This window comes from Myxine glutinosa, chromosome 10 (assembly GCF_964187855.1).
Source record: "Myxine glutinosa chromosome 10, kmMyxGlut1.1, whole genome shotgun sequence".
In the NCBI taxonomy this organism is placed as follows: Eukaryota; Metazoa; Chordata; class Myxini; order Myxiniformes; family Myxinidae; genus Myxine; species Myxine glutinosa.
Window position 1 is genome coordinate 42,488,022 of NC_136270.1, and position 13,859 is coordinate 42,501,880.

Here is a 13,859-nt window from a genome sequence, read left to right on the forward strand (position 1 = left end):
GTTTTGAACTATTCCTGGGTGATTTTTGAAGTGTTGTTTTGGGCCATTGTCCTGCTGCAAGACCCATGACCTTCGACGGAGACCAAGTTTTCTGACACTAGGTTGAACATTGCGCTCCAAAATGCCTTGGTAATCTCCTGATTTCATGATGCCGTGCGCACATTCAAGGTATCCTGTGCCAGAGGCAGCACAGCAACCCCAAAACATCACTGAACCTGCTCCATCTTTGACTGTAGGGAAGGTGTTCTTTTCTTTGAAGGCTTCATTTTGTTTTTTGAAAACATAGAGATGATGTGCAGTACCAAAAAAGCTCTAATTTGGTCTCATCTGTCCACAGGACATTCTTCCATAAGGATTTTGGCTTGTTCAGGTGTATTTTCGCAAACTCCAGTCAGGCTTTCTTCTGTCTCTCTCAGCAGTGGGATCTTTCTGGGTCTCCTACCATAGAACCCCCTTTCATTGAGTTGGCGACGGATGGTGCGAGTTGAAACTGTCGTACCTTGTGTCTGAAGGTCAGCTTGAATCTGTTTAGCAGTTGATCGAGGTGCTTTCTCCACCATTCAAACAATCCTTCGCTGCAAACTTTGATGAAGTTTTCTCTTGCGGCCACGTCCAGGGAGGTTGGCTACAATGCTATGGCCCTTAAACTTTCTGATAACATTTCGTATGGTGGACACAAGAACATCAAGGTCTCTGGAAATGGACTTGAGATTGTCCATGCTTGGCTACAATCTTGTCTGACCTCAGACAATTCTCTGGTTTTCTTTCTTTTCTCCATGCTCAATGCGGTACACACACTCACACAAAACAGCAGAATGACTCCTTTTCTCCATTCAAACTGGTTGAATGAGTGACTTTTATATTGCCGGAAACTGCAACTCACCACCGGCGAGTTCATTTCCAAAGTAAAGGAGAATCACCTGCTTGAAATGTAATTATTTCTCACAACTTCTAAAAGGTGCCAATAGTATTGTCCAGGCCATTTTAGGATTTCTGTGTGGAATAAGTGATTTTTTCAGATTTTTTTGTTTTGTTCCACTGCAAACCAAAGAAATAAATATGTGGATACCATAACATTTTTTAATTTCAACAATTTTAAGGAAGAAATGGGTGCGAAATGGTGCATTATTTGAAAAAAGTGCAAGGGTGCCAATATTTTTGGCCACGACTGTATTTGAGGCACGAGCATTGGGGCGTGTCTACACAGTGAGTCCCAAGGTAGGTGAGTGCTACTACATGCAGCTGCTATTGCATGAAGTGGCCGGTCCTATCTGCTATGAAAATCTCCAGACTGTTGAAGGGGAGGTGTGTCAATCATTCCAACAAGCCTGTCAAACGTGAGGACTTTTCCAAAATGACAATTATCTACATCAGATCCTCTTGGAAGCAGCTGCAACCCAGATTCCTTACAAGCTCAGACAACTGTTTGCTCTCATTCTGGCATTCTGTGAATCAAGTGATGCCAAGGATCTTTTTTCTTTTTTTTTTGTATACAAGATCGAGGCTCGTGAAAGAGCTAACATTAATCACACAAAAAGTCAACCGACACATAAAACACAAAATAAGGGGAGCGGTAGACAATATGGGGAGAGAGGGCGAAGGACACAAACACATTTGAGAGTAGGGACATCGAGAGAACTGTGGGAGGGAGAGGGCTTGGGGGGAGGTGGGAGAGGTATAAAACATATGGACACTGCAAGGACTTCCAAGAAAGAAGTTGGAATTTCAAAAGTGGGTCTGGGGTGGATTAACGGGGGTAGAAAAGATCAAGGTTTTGGATGGGGGAAGATAAGAGATGGTGGTGAACAGCTGTTTTAAAGACCTGGAGGGAGGAGTGGGATTGAAGGGAGTGGGGGAGTTTGTTCCAGAGGCGGGAAAAAAGGGGAATGAAAGAGTGAGCAGAAAGCTCTGTGTGAAGACCTGCTATATCATGTCCAAGTGGAGTTATACATGCCGGAGTTGGAGCTGACAGCTGACATGGTGAATGAGTGCCTCTATGATTCAGGACTTGGTGCAGCAGATGGGTGGTAAGGAATGGAGTGAATACAACCTCCTTGAGACCAACAAGATGCAGGTGACAGACAAACAAGGGAGTACATGAGGGAGCTAAACTATGACGTGAAACTGGAGGCAGAATGTCAGCCAGTGGACAACATCAGCTCACAGAGGACCAAAGAAGCGTGTTTCACAAATTCATGTCAGTAGTGGATGACCAAAAGGGGGGCATCATGTTTCTGGATGCTCCTGGAGGAACAGGAAAAACATATCTCATTAACTTGATCCTCTCCCCAATGGATCTTATGCATCGACGTCACGAAGCACCTAACAACCAATCGCGACGCCATCTTAGAGGGCAAACAAAGGCCTTGACGACGCGTTCATGTGTGAGTCAACTGCGATCGCTCAGCTATGACTGCCTGGCCTGCGCCGCTGCCCCGAACGCGACCTCCGCATTCTAGAAGTAGAAACATGTCCAATTGTGTGTTACCATCACTGTCAGCTTATGCTGAATTGCTTACGTGTGCATCGAAAGCGAGATACATTGAAAAGTTAACAGTTTGTCAGCTGAAGAAAGATCCCTATCGTATCGAGGAGAAATGTCGACGCTGAACCCACAGTCATACCGGATGTGACATGGAATGACGTGTACATGTACATGATCTCAACTCCAAGCCAACTGTTACGTGCTCCTCCCCAAACCCCGGTCACGGTGTACCTCCGAGCCCCGAGAGGAGTCACGGCAGAAAGATGTGTTATTCTGTGTCAAAGATCGTGGTGGTCCCTCTCGGCTCTCCCCCCGTTGGTATTTTTGTGCACATAAGATTGTTCACGGTTCTGTTTAAATATTATTTAAATATGTATAACCTTTCCCCTTCAGTGTTTTACTCAGTGGTATTTTACAACACGCTGTTTTTCTTCCTATTTAAAAGGCTTTTCTCAATTTCCTCTCCAACTCATTCCACCTCAAAAAAAAGAAATTCAATATCTTATACGTCTCCCTCACTACATGGTCTAAATTCACATTCATTCCATCCCTCCTCCATCATTCTGAACCGGATTGCTAACTTGAAAATCACAACAAACCCAATTTGTTTTCAATGTTCGTCTTTCATTAATCATCCACTTTCTAAACTCCCCTCTTGCCCCTCCCATCCATATCCCTCCCCTTGCACCTACACTCCTAAACTCCCCCCTTGCCCCGCCACTCTTAAACTCCCCCCCTGCCCCTCCACTCCTGAACTCCCCCCTTTCCCTTCCACTCCTGAACTCCCCCCTTGCCCTTCCCCTCCTAAACTCCCCCCTCACTCCTCCCCTTCAAAACTCCCCCCCAACCCCTCCCATTCAAATCTCCCCCCATACCATTCCTCTTCAATTCTCCCTCCTCCCCCCTCCTCCTCAAAGCTGCCTCCTCCCCACTTCGTCTCCCTTCTATCTCATACCTCCACCCCCCCCCCAACCTTCTTCTTTCCTCTGCCCCCCCTCAAACAACCCCTCACTGTGCCTCATCCCTTCACCTTCAAACCTTTCATCCTCCTCATCCTTCCCTTTCTTGGAACTCTTCTGCAATCGCTGACACACTAACAACTGCTCTCCCTACCTCCCCCACTCATCCTTCATCTTACCCTACTCCTCCCCTCCCCTGTCCTGTACCCGATGCTCCCCCTCTCTCTTCATTAACGGTATGGACCTCAAACATCCGGGGCCTTCGCTCAAACCTGACTGATCTCTCCATACAGGTTGCTTCTGACAATCCAGACTTGATCTGCTTAACAGAGACTTTCCTCCTTCAAGATGTCTCTGTTTCCTTAATATCTCTTCCTGGTTACTCCCTCCTCCGGTATGATAGACCTGAGCCTCGGCCTGGTGGTGGGGTGGCTATCTTTATCAAAAACTCTCTTCCTCACTCTCCTTGCACTGCCCTCTCTCCTCTTCACCCCCAGGAGTACCTCTGGCTACGGCTTCCTCTCCGCTCCCACCTTTTGTTCATATGTGTTCTGTACCGTCCCCCAAACAGTGATGACTCCATCTACATTTCACTGTCCGACAACATGGACCAACTTCTATCCACTCATCCCAACTCTCTCTTCCTCATATGTGGTGACTTCAATTGTCATCATGCCACCTGGTTGGGTGTGGGTTCCTCTCTCACCAGTCATGGCACCTCAGCAAAGGACTTCTGTGACTCACTGGGATTGACACAATCTGTCAATTTCCCGACCCGGATCTCAGCCAATGGAGTATCTTCTCTTCTAGACTTGGTTATGACTAACTTCCCTGCTAATGTCTGCTGCTCTTCTTCTGCTCCAATCGGTTCTTCTGATCATGTGCTTGTCAAAGTGGACATCTCTCTGGCCATTCTCAGAGAGCCTCCTCAGCGTCGACGAGTCTGGCATTTCACTCAGGCCGACTGGGACGGTCTTCAAGCAGCCATCATTCGTCTGGATTGGTCTCCCATCTCCACTGCCTCTGACATCAATTCTTCCTGGGAATTCTTCCAAAGCAAACTGATCTCTCTCATGCACAGATTTATCCCATCTCGCCTTCAGTTGTCTTACCCTTCCTCCCGTCCATGGTACACTGAATCTTGTGGTGAGGCAGTTGCCCTGAAACAACTTGCCTTTGCCTCTTGGAAGGCTAATCCAACTGAAGGAAATCTCAGTTCCTTCCACCAAGCTCGGAACAAGTGTGTGTCTACCCTCAGGAGTGCCAGGAAGCACTATCTCTCCTCACTCAAGAATGAACTCTCAAACCTGTCTCCTTCCTCCAAATCCTGGTGGCGTCTGGTCAAATCCGTTTCTGGTGTTTGTTCCCCCCCCATCCCCTCCCTTACCTCAAATGGCCACACAGTTGACATCGCACGTGACAAAGCCGAATGCCTCAACTCTGTGTTTGCCTCAAAATCCTTAGTCCCAAACCCATCTCTCTCTGTTCCCACCTTTCCCAGTCGAACCCAACTGCTCCTGGACTCTGTGACCTTCTCTCCTGACAAGGTGGAGGAGTTTTTGTCAAACCTCGACTCTGATTCTGCAACTGGACCAGATGGCATCAGCCCACGGGTCCTAAAATCCTGCTCTGCCGCTCTATCTCACCCTCTCTCTGTTCTTTTCACCCTATCTTTTGCTCAAGGTCATCTGCCAGCATCCTGGAAATCAGCAAACATTACCGCTTTACACAAAAAAGTTGCAAAAACAGATCCTTGCAACTACAGACCAATCAGCCTGCTCCCAATTATCAGCAAAGTCATGGAATCCATCATTGCTTCGGATATGAAATCTTTCCTCTTCTCCAATGGCTTGATCTCTGATCATCAATTTGGTTTCAGACCAGGTCACTCTACTCTGGACATGCTGCTTCTGCTGTCTCAACAATGGATGGAGGTCCTCAATGCCAAACAGGAAATCAGAGCTGTCTCCCTTGACATATCACGTGCCTTCGATACGGTCTGGCACCCAGCTCTGCTCACCAAACTCTCCTCCTATGGTATCCATGGAAATCTCCATGCATGGCTTGCGGACTTCCTCTCTGGTCGTAGTCAACGTGTGGCCCTGAATGGATTTCTCTCATCTCCCCTTCCCGTTCAGGCTGGAGTTCCCCAAGGCAGTGTGCTGGGCCCTGTGCTTTTTCTGGTCTTTATCAATGATCTCTCCGACTCTCTGGAAAATCCTCTGTATCTCTTTGCTGATGACTCCACTCTCTGCCGCTCCATTCCTCTTCCCTCAGATCGGCAGTCTGCAGCCTCCTCACTCTCTGAAGACCTGGACAAAATCACAGACTGGTCAAACATGTGGAACATGTCTTTCAATCCTGACAAATCTCACACTCTTACTATGTCTCTCCGAAAAGATCGACTGGACAACCCTCCCATCTACTTTCTCAACAATCCTCTCCAAGAAGTTCTGTCGCTCAAGCTTTTGGGTCTCACCATCTGCCATGATCTTTCTTGGGAAAACCACATTTCCAAGCTGGCCTCCAAAGCCAGTCGCCGACTGGGCATCCTCCGTCGTGCGAAGTCCTTCCTAGGCACACCTGAGCTCCTCACCACATACAAGGCTTTCATCCGCAGCTCAATGGAATACTGTTCTCCCCTATGGGCTGGTGCTCCTGCCTCGCACCTGGCTCGGCTTCACACTGTTGAATCCAAAGCTTTCAGAATCATTGGAATCTCCCGCGATGAAGCTATCTCTGAGGGCCTTTCACTCACTCACCGCAGGCAGGTAGGTGGTCTTTCTGTCTTCTACCGACTCCTCTCCGGCCTTGCTCCCCCAGCTCTCTCTGTGCTCTGTCCCCCAAATATTCCTACAGGTCGCACAAGATCTGCCAGCCACCCTCTGATGGTTAAACTGCCGAAATCTCGGCTCTCTGCTCACCTTCACTCTTTCATTCCTCTTTTCTCCCGCCTCTGGAACAAACTCCCACACTCACTTCAATCACACTCCTCCCTCCAGGTCTTCAAAACAGCTGTTCACCACCATCTCTTATCTTCCCCCATCCAAAACCTTGATCTTTTCTACCCCCACTAATTCACCCCAGATCCACCTTGTTTGAAATTCCAACTTCTTTCCTGGAAGTCTTGGCAGTGTCCATATGTTTTATACCTCTCCCACCCCCGCCCCCCTTCCCATGCCTCCCCCCCAAAGCCCTCTCCCTCCCACAGTTCTCTCGATGTCTCCATGTCTCTCGGTCCCTGCTCTCAAATGTTGTGTTTGTGTCCTTCCCCCTCTCTCCCCATCTTGTCTACCGCTCCCGATGTTATTTGTTTTGTGTGTCTGTTTTTCTTTCCGTGTGATTAATGTTCGCTCTTTCACGAGCCTCGATCTTGTATACAAAAAAAAAAAAAAAAAAAAAAAAGCGCAAGTTGGCCCGGAGGAAAAACTCGTGGTCTGCCTCGGGCCCCCCGGAAGATAGGTTTGTCTTGGAACTGCAGTCTTCTAATCCCTAAAAGTCGCGGTCTCAGATTTGTCCCCATATTCCTCTCGGCCGCCTCCATGAAAATCAGTCTGTTCTCCGAACCTGATTTACCATAACTCGCCTGGTTAACTCTAGGCGGGAAGTTAGGTTTGTGGAACCCCATCCTTTGTGTCAAGGCATAGTCATCTGCTACGGTTGCTGCCTCATACAACTCTGGTACATTCTTTTCATCCAGATGTACTTTAATATCCACGTGGACACACTGTTTGAATTCCTCCACCAAGATCAATTGTCGTAACAGGTTGATGTCTTTCCCAATCTCCTTCGAGTCACACCACCTATCAAACATGGTTTCCTTCATTCTGGCAAACTCCACATGGGTCTCACTCTCCCTCTTCCTGGCATTCCTGAATTTTTGCCGGTAAGCTTCAGGGACCAATTCATAGGCTTTGAGAATGGCTTTCTTCACTATCTCATAATCTGCACATTGGTCAATCGGTGAAGCCGAAAATATATCTTGAGCTTTACCCACTAGAACACTTTGCACTAACATAGTCCAAGACCCTACAGGCCATTTTAGCATTTGAGCCACTTTCTCAAAATGTGAAAAGAACTTGGCTACGTCCTTTTCATTGAAGGGTGGAACCAGCCTCACAGGCCTCCCAACATCCCAAGAGTTCTCACTAGTTGTCGAACTAGCCGGCATGGATCCTACTTCTCTCTGTTCTCCCAGTAATTCCAGCTCCTTGAGTTTAAGTTCCTTCTGATACTCCATGTCACGTTCCTTTAACTCCCTTTGGGCTCTCCTTTCCTCGGCTCTTTCCTCTACTCTTCTTTCTTCTTCAGCTCTCCTTTCCTCTGCTCTTCTCTCCTCGAGTTCCTTTTCAGCTCTCCTTTCCTCTGCTCTTTCCTCTGCTCTTCTTTCCTCGAGTTCTCATTCCTGTTCTGCTCTTTCCTTTGCTCTTCTTTCCTCGGCTTTCCATTCCAACTCTTTTAACCTTTCCCAGCTCTGCAGTTGCATCTCCATTTTCCGGAGCTCCACATTTCCTTTTTCCTCAGGTAACCAATCCAAGGCTACCTCTTCCCATGTTCCTTGTCCCACTAGAGACTCCACCACCAATGTCTGCATCTCTGCTTTCTTCATATTAACTCGGACCTCCAAGATAAAATATTTGGCCAATATCATGAGTTCCGATCTTTTTAACGCCTGGAACTGTGCCTCATTAGGGGACGCCGCAAACTTTTCTGCGTCAAACACCATGGTGACTATCAGTTAGCACCTGTTAACCTTCACACACACAAAAAAAAAATCCAACTTTTTGAAAAATTTGGGAATGTTAGAAAAATCCAAATTTGGGAATTTTGGGAATGTTAGGGAATTCTATCCTGGACGAGGCCCCCAATTTCTGTTACGTGCTCCTCCCCAAACCCCGGTCACGGTGTACCTCCGAGCCCCGAGAGGAGTCACGGCAGAAAGATGTGTTATTCTGTGTGTCAAAGATCAATGGTGAAACCACACCAATTGTTACCAACAAACAAGTATTGTATTAAGGTCACACAAGAATAACAGTACAATAACAATATTAATCAATTGTACAACCAATATATCATTCCTATGATGGTACCACCAGTTTCGTACAATATAACTCACTGTGCTCCAAGTGAGCGAAAAGAACATTCCCAATGTCTCTGTCCCGGCTTCAAGCCAAAGTCGATCCACGCTCCAGTGATCGTCAGAACGATGTTTTATCAAAACCAGAATCCCGCTCGGTTGACAGACACTCTGCCAAAGATGTGCAAAGGTACCCTCAAGAGGCGACTGAGAAATCACACCTTTGGGTATGGATGTTCAACGGCTCCCTACACGGCGAACCGCAAATTCCCACTCGAAATCCACATTACACATGCAAACCAAGCTAACGGCTGGATGCGTTGAAATGGTTGGAGCGAGGTGAAAAACCTGGAGCGATGCGAAATCAGGCGCGGGGCAAAATGGCCAACGGTCCGTTCTCGAGACGTAACGGCACTCCAATGATTCTCTTCGGAATCAACCGCAAAACCTGTCATGCAGGTTTATCTGTCACAGCGATAACAACTCTGTCGCAGGAATCCCTTTCCCAGGAAACCCCAAAGTTCGCTAGTGACCCCCATTCGCCAGCGTTTGCTCAAAACCTCAACGCAGCTCGGCTCGTTCTCTGACCTCACTTGCTCCGCCTCCTTTTCCTCTTCTTCTTCCTCTTCTTCCTTTTCGACCGTTTCCCGATCCGGTTTCCGGTTTCTTTTAACACACTAACTTTTTTTGGCCTTTTGAAAACAGCTATCTATTTCACTTAAACGATAACAATAATAGTACATGCAACCAAAAATGTTTACAGTGGATGAGAACCACAACAACGGAAGTGACGAATCCGTAACACTTCCCCCCCCCCCCCCCCCTCAAGAAAGAAAGTTGGAACATAGTGAAAACTTTCTTTGCATACAAAAACTCTTTTAACAAACAAAAGCAAAACTCACACCCAAATTATCAATTCACGTGAGCAACAATAATTAATATTCCCCAAAATAAAGCAACAAAACTTCCAAACAACCTACAGGAATTTCCAAAGTTAGTTCACTCTGGATAAAGCATCAGAACGACATTGTCCCTGCCCTTTACATGTTCAATTTCCAAGTTGAACTCCTGCAAAGCCAAACTCCATCTCATCAACCTCTGATTTTTATTTTTCATTTTTTGAATGAAGGTTAAGGGGTTGTGATCAGTGAAGACTTTTATAGGAAAGGTAGTAGTTCCTAGATACACCTCATAATGCTGAAGCGCTAGCAGGAGAGCAAGGGTCTCTTTTTCCACAGTGGCATAATTTGCCTGGTGTTTGTTAAAAATTTTGGAATAGTAGCACACCGGGTGATCCACGCGATCACCATCTTCCTGTAATAGAACTGCCCAAGCCCCCACATCACTTGCATCAATGGCCAACTTGAAAGGTGCTTGAAAATCCGGGGCTGCTAGGACAGGAGAGCTCATTAATATTGCTTTGACGTGGGCAAAGGCAGCCTGACATTTGTCATCCCAAACAAACTTGGTCTCTTTCCTCAGCAAATTCGTTAAAGGGGCGACCACATCAGAAAAATTCCTGCAGAACCGCCGGTACCAACCAGCCATACCCAAGAATCTCATAAGCTCCTTCTTCCCTTTTCGAACTTGGAAGCGATCAATGACTTCTATCTTGGCTGTCACCGGTTGCACCTGACCCTGACCTACTACATGGCCTAGGAACACCACCTGTGCTTTTACAAACTCACTCTGAGATAAGTTGATGGTCAACCCTGCCTCGGTCAGTTTCTTGAAAAATGCATGAATTTGCTTAATATGATCTTCCATGGTCATGGTGTGGATGATGACATCATCCAGATAAGCCTCCACCCCCTCAAGGTCTGCAATGAGCTTATTAATCAGCCGTTGCAGGCCCGTTTTTCAATCCAAAGGGAAGAACCTTGTACTGATACAAACCATTTGGTGTGACTAAAGCCGAGATTTCCTTGGCTCTATCAGTAAGAGGATTCTGCCAATACCCTTTCAGCAAGTCAAACTTAGTTACAAATTTAGCTGGGCCTATTCTATCAATACAGTCATCAATCCTCGGGATGGGATATGAGTCGGTCTTGGTCACTGCATTAACCCGTTTTAAATCCGGAAAACAGCGAAAACTGCCATCGGGTTTTGGAGCCAACACACATGGTGAGCTCCATTCACTGCTGCTTGGTTCGATGATGTCATTCTCCAACATATACTGAACCTCCTTCCGAAGATACTCCATCTTCACAGGGTTCATCCGATAGGGGGTGTTGCTTCACAGGAGTGGCTTCCCCCACCCTCAATATCATGATATACCAAGTCAGTACGACCAGGTACATCTGTGAACAAATGTGCAAACTCAAAAATTAGGCTGGATAGTTGTCCTTGTTGTTCCCTCGTCAAATGACCTAATTTCTCATCGAAATGACTCAACACTTCCGTGTTCGTCAATCTGGGACAAGCCTGGTCATCAAAGTTATCAAACTCCACACCGGCCTCAACCTCTGGATTCTCTTGCACCCTGACTACAGGTGAGACAGGAACCATTTTTCCCACAGGCTTCCTCTCATAATATTTATTCAGTCGGTTGACATGATACAGCTGCCGCTTTTTCCGTCGATCGGGAGTTGTCACCACGTAAGCCGTTTCATTAACCCTCCTTTCGATTGCATAGGGACCAAAATATCTAGCCTGTAGTGGCTGACCTGGAACAGGAAGCAACACTAACACTCGGTCCTCAGGACTGAAATTTCGTATCTGAGATTTCTTTTCATGTCTCACTTTCATTTTATCCTGTGTCACTTTCAAGTTTCTTCTCGCAACTTCACAAGCCTTTGCCAATCTGTGCCTAACCGTTGACACATACTCCACCACTGTTGACTGCGACTCCTCCTGTAGCCACTGTTCTTTCACCAATTTCAATGGTCCTCAAACTGCGTGTCCAACACAAGTTCAAAAGGACTGAACCCCAATGACTCCTGAACAGATTCCCTCGTAGCAAACAACAATAAGGGTATTCCCTCATCCCAATCCTTGTCACATTCCAAACAGTACGTTCTGATCGTATTCTTCAATGTCTGGTGAAACCTTTTCAAGGCCCCTTGGCTCTCGGGATGGTAAGTACTTGACCTTACTTGCTCCACTCCCAACAGGTATACCACTTGCTGAAAAAGCGTTGACATGAAATTGGAACCCTGATCAGACTGGATGACCTGATGTAGGCCAGCCAAAGTGAAAAATTTAATCAAGGCCTTCGCAATAACTGCTGCAGTAATTTTTCTAAGAGGCACTGCCTCTGGGAACCTTGTGGAAGCGCACATGATGGTCAGCAAATATTTATGTCCAGCCTTAGTTTTAAGTAAAGGCCCGACACAGTCAATAATGACACGGCTGAATGGCTCTTCAAAAGCTGGAATGGGTTTTAAAGGTGCGGATGGGACTTTCGGATTAGGTTTTCCCACCAGCTGGTAAGAATGGCAAGATTTACAGAACTCCGCCACATCACGTCGCAATCCTGGCTAGAAAAAATGTACCAATATTCTGTCACAAGTCTTGTTCACTCCAAGGTGCCCGGCCAAAGGTGTCTCATGCGCCAAACTCAATATCTCCTTCCGGTACAGCGGTGGCACCACAATTTGGTAATGACCTTTCCGCTCATCGTTTGCTGGCACCTCCGGTGGTCTCCATTTTCTCATTCGTATTTCCCCTTCCATGAAGTAACCAACAGGTGTCTTCATAGCCTCTTCCTCTGTAAAGGCTTTACCAATTAAACTTCGGATCTCCGAATCTCCGTGTTGTTCTTCAACAAGTCTCTTTCGGACCAGCACCGTTTGCTCAACCTCGTTCCCAGATGTCTCCGACGGACACTCCATTTCCTCTTTTGGTCCAGATGTCACCTTTTCCTTAAGTTCCTTGATGTCACTCCCTTTCCTATTACCTCTTTCAGAATTTTCCTCCAATACCTCTAAGGAACCCAAATCCACATCGCCTTCATTCTCCTTCTCTTCAGAGCGCTTCCTACCCATAGTACGAGTCACTGCACAGGATGGAAAGATACCCGGAATCTCCTGCTCTAACTGTGCGGTGTTATTTTCCATACTGGGCTTTTCAACCAACATCGGATTACCACAAACTCGACCACCGGCCAAATCATTCCCGATAATAAAAGATATTCCCTCTACAGGAAGAGTGGCTTGTAAACCTACGGTGACCGGTCCTGACACCAAATCAGACTTCAAATGGATGACATGAAGTGGAGCTTTAACATAGCCACCAACCCCCTGTAAAAGAACACTAACACCAGTTGCCGTCTTCTCTGACAATGGCAAAATGCCCTCGAGCATCAAAGATTGATGTGCTCCTGTGTCCCTCAATACCCTAACAGGTCTCTGGTTCATGAAGTCCCCATCCAGTCAAACAAACCCCTCTGAAATAAAAGGTTTGTAACCCTCTTGAACAAGGTCGTTCTGTGATGCCGTAACTTTGGCATGGGAACCTTCACAAGGCACTGTCCTCCAAGGACGATTTCTCGCATTTGCCAATGCAGTCGGAGTTGCACTAGTTTGACTCCGCTCCTGATTTTTCCTTTTCAGGGTGTAACATTGGGACATCAAATGTCCAGGTTTCTTGCAAAAAGCGCAAGTAGGCCCGGAGGAAAAACTCGTGGTCTGCCTTGGGCCCCCCGGAAGATAGGTTTGTCTTGGAACTGCAGTCTTCTAATCCCTAAAAGTCGCGGTCTCAGATTTGTCCCCATATTCCTCTCGGCCGCCTCCATGAAAATCTGTTCCCCGAACCTGATTTACCATAACTCGCCTGGCTAACTCTAGGCGGGAAGTTAGGTTTGTGGAACCCCATCCTGTGTGTCAAGGCATAGTCATCTGCTACGGTTGCTGCCTCATACAACTCTGGTACTTTCTTTTCATACAGATGTACTTTAATATCCACGTGGACACACTGTTTGAATTCCTCCACCAAGATCAATTGTCTTAACAGGTTGAAGTCTTTCCCAATCTCCTTCGAGTCACACCACCTATCAAACATGGTTTCCTTCATTCTGGCAAACTCCACATGGGTCTCACTCTCCCTCTTCCTGGCATTCCTGAATTTTTGCCGGTAAGCTTCAGGGACCAATTCATAGGCTTTGAGAATGGCTTTCTTCACTATCTCATAATCTGCACATTGGTCAATCGGTGAAGCCGAAAATATATCTTGAGCTTTACCCACTAGAACACTTTGCACTAACATAGTCCAAGACCCTACAGGCCATTTTAGCATTTGAGCCACTTTCTCAAAATGTGAAAAGAACTTGGCTACGTCCTTTTCATTGAAGGGTGGAACCAGCCTCACATGCCTCCCAACATCCCAAGAGTTCTCACTA

General features: G+C 46.7%; 1 protein-coding gene across 2 annotated transcripts in view; it reads left to right on the top strand.

Moving 5' to 3' along the window:
• Window positions 1–2,711: 2,711 nt before the first annotated feature.
• The window catches only part of TTF2 (transcription termination factor 2), a 107,162-nt gene continuing 96,014 nt past the window's right edge, over window positions 2,712–13,859 (top strand). The window contains exon 1 of one of the 2 annotated variants that reach the window (XM_078785592.1): window positions 2,712–2,803. In XM_078785592.1, coding sequence (XP_078641718.1) covers window positions 2,749–2,803 — 55 coding nt within the window. In that variant the 5' untranslated portion in view covers window positions 2,712–2,748. The remainder of the gene's footprint in view (window positions 2,804–13,859) is intronic. The other variant, XM_078785591.1, reaches the window with a different exon arrangement.